Source organism: Anarrhichthys ocellatus, unplaced genomic scaffold (assembly GCF_004355925.1).
Source record: "Anarrhichthys ocellatus isolate YVR2014 unplaced genomic scaffold, GSC_Weel_1.0 scaffold110, whole genome shotgun sequence".
Taxonomy (NCBI): Eukaryota; Metazoa; Chordata; class Actinopteri; order Perciformes; family Anarhichadidae; genus Anarrhichthys; species Anarrhichthys ocellatus.
The window spans coordinates 653,553-661,980 of record NW_022280140.1 but is presented as its reverse complement, the minus strand read 5'-3'; the positions used below and the strand labels follow the sequence as shown (position 1 = coordinate 661,980).

Sequence of the window (8,428 nt, the reverse complement as noted above, 5' to 3'; positions counted from 1 at the left end):
CCCCCCCCCCCCCCCCCACAGGTTTTCTTAGCTTGTGAGTGACAGAAAGCCGCCATGTTGGTGCACGGGAACTTACAGATGTGGTGCTGGTGGTCTGAGAGGAGCCGCTGCTGGACGGACTTGACTGACGGCTGGCAGCCAGAGTAGCCTGGGAGCAGGAAGAAGAAGAAGAAGAAGAGCTTTGGGTTTCCGTCGACTCCAAACTAAATACAAAGTAGGATGTTTGTAGAGGCTGTCAAGACCTCAAAATACGAAGTACAACTCCAAGCAGCGGAAGGAGCCGATGGGCCAGCGTGCAAAACGTTGCTCTTTGTTTTGGTCACTAAGACACCATTTTGACCAGGGACACAGCAAATTCTAGTTTCTTTACTTTCTTTTTTGTGCATACTGTTGTCATTTTATTCTGTCCTGTGATTCCTGAGTTATTACATTAAGTTTCTTATTTTCTTTTCTCATCCATTCTGACTTTCTCTGAAATCATTTGTGAATCTTTTGTCTTATATAAAAATGCCAGTCTGTGACATTTATTGGGGCGAAATGATGAATGACACAGCATGCACACACCTTTACCTGTTGCACGGCTGCCAGGTTCTGAAACTGCGCGTTGCTGATCTGCTGCTGCAGCATCAGCTGCTGGAAGTACTGGGCTGCATTCGGCTGCCTCTGTAACGCCTGCAGCGCCTGCACGGAGGAGGAGAGGACGCAAATCAACAATCATGGGGCAGTAAAGTAAATGAAGAAAGAAGAAGAAGAAGAAGAAGAAGAAGAAGAAGACAGCAGGACGAGACAGAGAGGAAGCACAAAGGATGAGCTGGAGGATGATGACAGAACGGGAGATGGAGAAGATGTCGGGACACAACCAGATGAAGATGTGGCAGCGAAAGAGGAAAAGAAGCAGGAGTAAAACAGACAGAAGAGAAACGAGGGCAGAGGAGGCGCAGAGGGAGGGATGCTGCCTGATGTATGAGCAGAGGCTCGTACAGTAATAAGTTGAGAGATGAAAGCGGCCGGCTGGATTAGTGTGTGCAGGGTGACAAAGACAGATGGCCGCGCAGGACGACAGAAGCCTGGGAAATTACACAGAGCCTCCATCAAAAGCAGCACGACCCGGCCTCTCTCTGCACCGCACAGCTTCAGTCATGTGAAAGCTCGTGTTATGAAAGGTGCTACATAATTAAAGTTTATTAGTAGTATTAGTAGTATTACCACTAGGGGCAAAACAAATCTGTAGGTCTGCTTAGAGGTTATTTTGCCAATGGATAAATCTAAAAGCTGTCAACATCACACAAAATAAAAAAAAGATATCCATATAAAAAAATGAGTTTTATTATTTTATGTTGTGCACTTTTGTCTGAACCACAATACCTTTTGGGATTTAATACATTTCTTCTTTTTAGGAAACACTAATTGCGTCCCTAATAAATAATATTTGTTTCAGCCAAAACTCAAAGTCTTTTATCGAGAGGAAAAAAAAAAAGCACCAATGTTGACAGAGTAAAAGCTTGTAAACTGTCAAAACACACACACACCTACCTGCACCGCCTGTCTTTCATATAGAGACATGGAGTTCATTGGAGAGGGGCGGGAGCTCGTCCCAGATGCAGCGCTCCCATTGGTCGAGGCCCCCTGCTGGTTCTGCTCTCCATCCGTCTCCATGGCTGCTGAGGAGACAGAGGAGCAGTCCATTAGTCACACACACACACACACACACACTCTGATGAAAAACCAGCCGTCACTTTTGGTGACAAACGGCGTTCCTCTGTGAGGCGAGACGCTGTAAAAGCGACTCGATATTTCACAGGTGGTGGACGTGAACACTGACTGATGCTCTCACTGATGGAGATGCTTTCAGACCGACGCTGACAGATACTAATGTTTTCTTCTGACACTACCAACATCTTTAAAGGAGTCCATTGTTTCTGCATCACATCACAATAATTCAGTGTTCTCTTCTAAACATGGAGGCTGGACACAGTAAATCCTGATTCTTAATAAAACATGGTCAGCCACTAAGGAAAGGCTTTCAAATGAACACGTTAAATTACAAATGAACGGCATAACTGACTAACTAATGAATAAATACGCAAAGAAAACGGTCATTATTTTGCAACTGTTTTTTCAATGAAGATTTGTTTGTTTGTTAATTTGTGACTTATAGACACACTGAGACATTTTACTGTAAGACACACCTCTCAGTGCTCTGCAGACAAACCACATCATTCTAACACCTTTCCTACGTCACCTCAGACATATACTACATTTATTAACAGCTGATATAAACACAAACATTGATGTATTTTTTTAATCTGTAGTTTTTAAAACTGCACATGAGCGCACTACAGCAGATATGAGAGGACCATTTAAAAACACCTTCTTTGCAAAAGTCTGTAGAGCAAACAAGAGTTTTAAAAAGAATATATATATATATATATATATATATATATATATATATCATTACAAAAACACAAATGTGGTCATTTATTACCCAATATTTGTTCTCTTTCCCCTTTAATTTATTTTTCCTTACAAAATCAGCACTGGCCTAAAAATAAATATTTTGTATTTGCTCTGTTCATCTTTCATAAACTTAAAATTCCACAACTCTTTATTCATTTTTTTAAATATTTATTGTTGGTTTTCTTCTTCCTTGTTGAACATCTGGATTTATTGTGGGCCTATTTGGTGTATCCATTTAACCCCTGCAGCACCTTTATTACCCCTACACCTCCTACACACACACACACATGCACACATGCACACGCGCGCGCACACACACACGCAGACACACAGACATACATGCACATGCACATGCACACACACTCTCCCAGCAACAAAAAAAAGAGGCTTCCTGTTTTAGCTGCATGCATCAGCTGAGGACACAGAGGTGTTAGCTGTAGCTACCATCACCCTCCATGTTTCACCGGAGGCTACTCCTCCTAGCATCCCGTTAGCCTGCCCGCTGCTGTCTGGTCTCGTTAACGGGTCCGTGCTTACCGTCACCGGTCCGGGGTTTCTCCGCCTCCTCCTGCACCGGCTGCCCGCTGCTGAACGGCTCCGGGCGGCTGGACGGGCTCCGGAGCTCCGTGCTTGTTGCGTCTTTTCTTCTGCTTTGGCCGCAGCAGCAGCAGCAGCAGCACGGCTTTTACTGTTTTGCATAAATTTGCAGCTGATGGTGTTTGTTGGAGGGCAACGCCTCCTTTTTTTTTTCTTCTTCGTTGCTCTGCCTTTTCCGGCGCAACGGGATGACGGGGCAGCAGGAACCGAGAGAGAGGGGTCCATCCAGGACCCGGACCGGGACCGGCACCGAGACCTTCTGGGACTCCATGCAGGACTTCAGAACCCCTTCTCCTCCTAATATGCAAATTTGTTTTTTACTTTTATTTTGATGTAGTTATGGACCTGTTTTTACACCAACCCAAGATGAGCCTAAAAATATTACATATTAATACAATAAAATAAGTTTATATAAATTTAAATCAACTAATTAAAAAACAGATCTACAAAAAACTATAATTATACCTCATCTATACAGTTGATTGATATCAACAATATAATAATAAAGCGTACTCATAGGAAATCATCCATCATTTAGTGTTAGAGACATTCATTTCCTGATTTTGGAGCGCCACAACAATTATATATGTATATATATATAATGCCAACGTTTGCCTTTAAATCCCAATTTGTCATAAAGTTTATGGTTCTTAAGGTATTTTCTTGTGTACTTGGCTACTTTGTTGCCATTTGGAGGTTGTATTTATTTACTATTAAATGTTTATGTACTTGTTTGGTCTGTATGTTTAACTGTTTAATTGTTTGTATTGTATGTGCAGGGGGGCTTATCCTCTATGTTTCAACCCGCACATATTTGTCGGTATTTAAGTATTTGGTTAAGAACATCTCAACTTGTCAGAGATTTTAAAAATAAAGATTCCTGGAGTGGATTTGTGTATTTTCATTAGGTGGCAACAGGACCTCCGATGTCTGAGAAATACTGCAGCTTGTAAAGGTGCACTCCTGTAGTCTCATTCCATCTGTGTGAGATGGATTATAACATTCAATGCTGCAGTGGAGAAGATAAAGATATTGTGATTTTTAGTTTTTGGGCCAAACTCCCAAAAGGTTCTGAATCTTAAACGTCCCATAATGCAACTCCACAATCTTTTGTTGGACTATGGTAAGCGCACCTTTTCTCAACTCCAGACCCCCAGTTTGTATTGCAGACTTAAGTTTCTAAGCCCAAGCTGACATGATTTGGGTTATACTTAAAAAAGCAATCTTCCTCCAGCTGTTTTGTTGTGATGAGTACACTCATAGTGTGTTTACGCACCGTAAATACACACAAAAGTCACTCGTAAAATCCTAGAAAGAGAAAAAAAAAGATCTTCACATACACATTCACACCATGTGTCGTGACATGATGACTATTTTATTTAACAACATTATATCTGCTATGTACAATACAAACACAGGTGAAACAGAAACAGTTGGGAAGCGTGGCACAGAGAGAAATATTCACACTGAAGCTACAGTGGTTACCAGCTCATGTCCATCACATTACACAAACCAAAGCTGCGGTTAATCACCCAAAACTCATGAGCAGAGTCGAGTTAGTACATCCTGACAGTAACGGAGTCTCGTCTCAGTCACCTGCTGCCGAACAGCAAAGCGTACAGACGATGGTTGTTTGAGTCTAAAAGCCCTCCGGTCACACACACAGAATAACAGTCTGTGAGCTGCAGAGAGGCACAAACAGCAGACTTACAGTACGCGATATACCCAAACATTTACTCACACAACTGTAACACACGGATCAGGAGCAAACAAATAATACACAAACAAACGATCAGCCAAAGCGTGTTGATTGTGAGACAAGCCTGTGACACTAAGTGGTTCATTTCAGAGCCGGGTTTGAAAGCAGAAGTTTGTATTTGTTGCAGATTTAATCAGCAGCCATATTCGGCTGAAGAAGAAGCGGTTTGAAGTGAAAAGACGCTGACTTTGGGGTTCACTCCTCGGCTCTTCACACTGTTAAAAACCTGAAATAAATCAACTGCTGTCAGCAGCTCTGAGTGTGATCTGATCAGGCGCACAGATAAACGTACACGGCTGTGAGTGAGTGATGAGAAAGACGTGGAAATGAAAAGAGAGGAGACGGAAGTGTCAGTCAGTGATCTTGTTCACAGAAGAAACAGCTACAGATGTAAAGAGGTATTCCCCTAAATGTCCCGCCCTACACAACAAACACATGCACCCCAAAGGAAGAATAATCCCAACACACACGTGTCACCATGCAGGTCAACATAGAAATAGTAATCTTTTTTTAAAAATACATATTTACAAATGAATACTCTTCTATATCTTTGTATGCATAAAGTAGATGGCTATGGTTGATTCGCTGAATTCCCTTTGTCTTTGAGAGTGCGTTCACACCAGACAGGTTTGCAGTTGAAAGACAATGTTATTATTATTTGTCTCGACTCGTTCAAACTCCAAAAACATCTATAATCTGGATGTCAAGTCACCAAATCTCAAACCAAACCAGTCTGCCACTGAAGTGTGTGAGATTCATTTGTAATCCCTGATTCACTCGTTACCGGGCAGGTTTTTGACAAACCAGTTATCTTATATTGTCCACAAGGGTTTGAAACAGATGAAACAACCTGGCGTCAACCACAGACTAATATCTTCCCCAAAAAATAAATAAAGCGTGAATAAATAAACATGTTTTCAAAGTGCAGCGTGAATTACTGTCGTTTTAAAAAGCTATTTTCACAGCTACAGTCACTACAAAATATAGAAAATATACTTTGTGTCATACACTTACACACCAAACAAACACACTGTACGTAATGCAATGTTGGTGATGCATAAATATGTAAATGTTGACAACATGGCCGACTGTTGAGAGAAAGCGTCACGACGTAGAGAACGTCTGGACCGACGGACAAAGCCAGAAACGCAGCGGAAGCCTCTGATTCACTCACAAACGATACATTAACATGTTTCTATGGAAGCTCATCTCTCAAAATAATGAGAAATGTTCTCAATGCTTTGACTAAATACCTCATAATAACGTAGTATCTGAAAATAATAAGACTTGAAGGCAGAATTGTGATTCTCGCCAAAGATCAACTCTGATTTTGAATATTATTTGAAGACTAAACTTTCATCTGTTAAATTCAAGGTGCCTCAGATTGATGTTATGAAGCTACCATGACTTATTAATATTGTGCTGCCAGTCATTTATTTAAAGGAGGATATCTCCTTTTGGAATGACACGTTTTGATTTAACAAACTAAACGATTATCTCGTATTATCATGAGGTCAACACAACGTTGATTGCCATTTCTCCCTGTAAATATGAATCAGCCACATTAGTTATTCTAATGAAACGACAGGAATTGTTCAAGTTGTTCTTCCATTAAAATGTTGTGTATACAGTATTAGCACTTCCCCTTTAGTTTCCTTTTTTCATTGTCAGCTCCTACAGTGTTCAAGCTGCAGTTTCTTTATCGATTGCACATCTTATACGACTCTACTCTAACGACAGCTTGGCCAGACGTACACGCAGTGTCTCGGGTGAATACAGTTTAGTGATTGTGGCTCTAATGCTCGTTTTGCTGCTTGTTAACAAAGTGCATCTAAATAGAGAGAAACGAGATCCACCACAGCAGGTAGAGCTCACTGCAGACTCTTTCCTTCACTCGGGGCTGGAAAGCATTATGATTCTTAACTAGCTTTAATGTATTATAATTATATACTTTATCCAAAAATCTATTTCTAAGGTAATAAATACTCATCGCTTCATGGACAAAATAAAATGTATATTGCTCGTTACCCGACTGTAATCTACATTAAAACAATTCAGACATCTTTTTGTCCACAGGTCCCCGTCACAGTCATGAGTTTACCATCATTGTTCCAATACAGTAAAGCAATATTAAGGTTTAACAACGTATTTTGGCCTCTATATATTTACCTCTTCATAAATCACAATAGAAATTCAACCAATGACGAGTTCATGATTTTTTTTTTTTAACAAACATCAATTTAAAAAGAAATAATGTAATAAATGTAGAACTGGACTTCATCAGCTGATAATCCAACAACAAGCAGGAAAAATAAAAATAAACTCCGGCTGCTCATCTTCTCACCCTGAAGTTAACAACCAGAGGAAACATCTGAGGCGACGTGTGTTCACCGAGAGTTCAGAACTTTGGCATTGCTAAAAGAAAAGCTCATAGTCGACGGCTGAAGGCGGAGCGAACATTTTAAGAATCCCTTTTCTTAGACCTGTGATTTGAGTACACTTTCCGAAAAAACACCAAGAATGATAGTTAAACATCACTGGATGAAACTACAAAGGTATACTGCACTAAAGTACTCACTAAAACACCCGTCTACACTTTAAAAACAGGAACACGAGAATTTGCATCGTCCCAATCCGCGTCTGGAAACACATGCACAAAGGCATGCGTCCTAGTCAGCACACTCTGCAGCGATGGACCTTTGACCTGGACCCGGTAGTAGCAGCGCTCCTTTAACACAGCCTGGGAATTTTGCCGTGTTGGACAAAAGCGTCACCCTGACTAGACACACGGCTGTCTTGCAAAAGACTCACCCTTTGAATGAATGTAGCTTAATTCCTAGGAATGTACAGTAGGTTAAATCTGTAGTGGTGTACAGTGAGAGCTTCCCTTTAACAGTGACGGGACGGAGGATTTAAAAGAAGGAGGAAAAAGTCTAAAGAGGAAAGCAGAAAGCATGACATTTTGAAGGTCAAAGCCTATAAGTTGATGATGCTGTTGTTCTCGGTAGCTCTAGTTTATATTAAAATCTCTGTGATTCCTCCTTCTGTTAAAACCCATTAAAACTCAATCTACAGCTGCTCTACACTCTCCTGCGCCGTCGAGTTTGCTTTATCCTCAAGAGGCGCGCTTTCAGAGGCGGGAGGCTGAGCTGCCGCCGGCGCCGGCACCGCCGCCTCCACCAACGGGACCTTCTCCTTCACCGGAGAGGAGGGGAGTGTTGTGGCGGTGCTGGCGCTGGCGGGTGGGTCCTCCACAAACGAGGAGTTGGGAGGCGGGCTGCCGAAACTGCGGGCGATCTCGTCGAAGGTCTTGCCCCTCGTCTCCGGGACTTTGAGGTAGGTGAAGATGAAAAAGAGGACGAGGAAGGCCGTGAAGATGAGGAAGACCCAAGGCCCGCACCACTCCTGAGAGAGGAAGAAGAGAAGAGGAGAGAAGAGGAGTCAGAGATTTACAGAAACACTTGATTTTACATGTTCAGAGTTCTGATGTTATAATCAAATATGATCTTTAATAAATGATCTAAATCTATCTGTCCGTGTGTCTGTCTGTCTGTCCATGCGTCTGTCTGTCTGTCCGTGCATCTGTCTGTCTGTCTGTGCGTCTGTCTGTCTGTC

At 41.8% G+C, this 8,428-nt stretch overlaps 2 protein-coding genes across 7 annotated transcripts in view; both read right to left on the bottom strand.

Annotated features, from left to right (window-relative positions):
- LOC116399391 (polyhomeotic-like protein 1) overlaps positions 1-3,159 on the bottom strand; it is a 10,718-nt gene extending 7,559 nt beyond the window's left edge. For 2 of the 6 annotated variants that reach the window (XM_031876517.1, XM_031876520.1), the window contains exons 1-3: positions 1,534-2,409; positions 565-681; positions 77-148 (exon numbers count right to left, since the gene is read on the bottom strand). In XM_031876517.1, the coding sequence (XP_031732377.1) occupies positions 77-148; positions 565-681; positions 1,534-1,686 (342 nt within the window). In that variant the 5' untranslated portion in view covers positions 1,687-2,409. Of the gene's footprint in view, positions 1-76; positions 149-564; positions 682-1,533; positions 2,410-2,994 lie in introns of those variants that run through there. The other 4 variants (XM_031876518.1, XM_031876523.1, XM_031876521.1 and 1 more) reach the window with 3 other exon arrangements.
- Positions 3,160-4,391: 1,232 nt separating this feature from the next.
- LOC116399374 (solute carrier family 2, facilitated glucose transporter member 1-like) overlaps positions 4,392-8,428 on the bottom strand; it is a 16,983-nt gene continuing 12,946 nt past the window's right edge. The window contains exon 11 of the mRNA XM_031876492.1: positions 4,392-8,218. Within this exon, the coding sequence (XP_031732352.1) occupies positions 7,883-8,218 (336 nt within the window). The 3' untranslated portion in view covers positions 4,392-7,882. The remainder of the gene's footprint in view (positions 8,219-8,428) is intronic.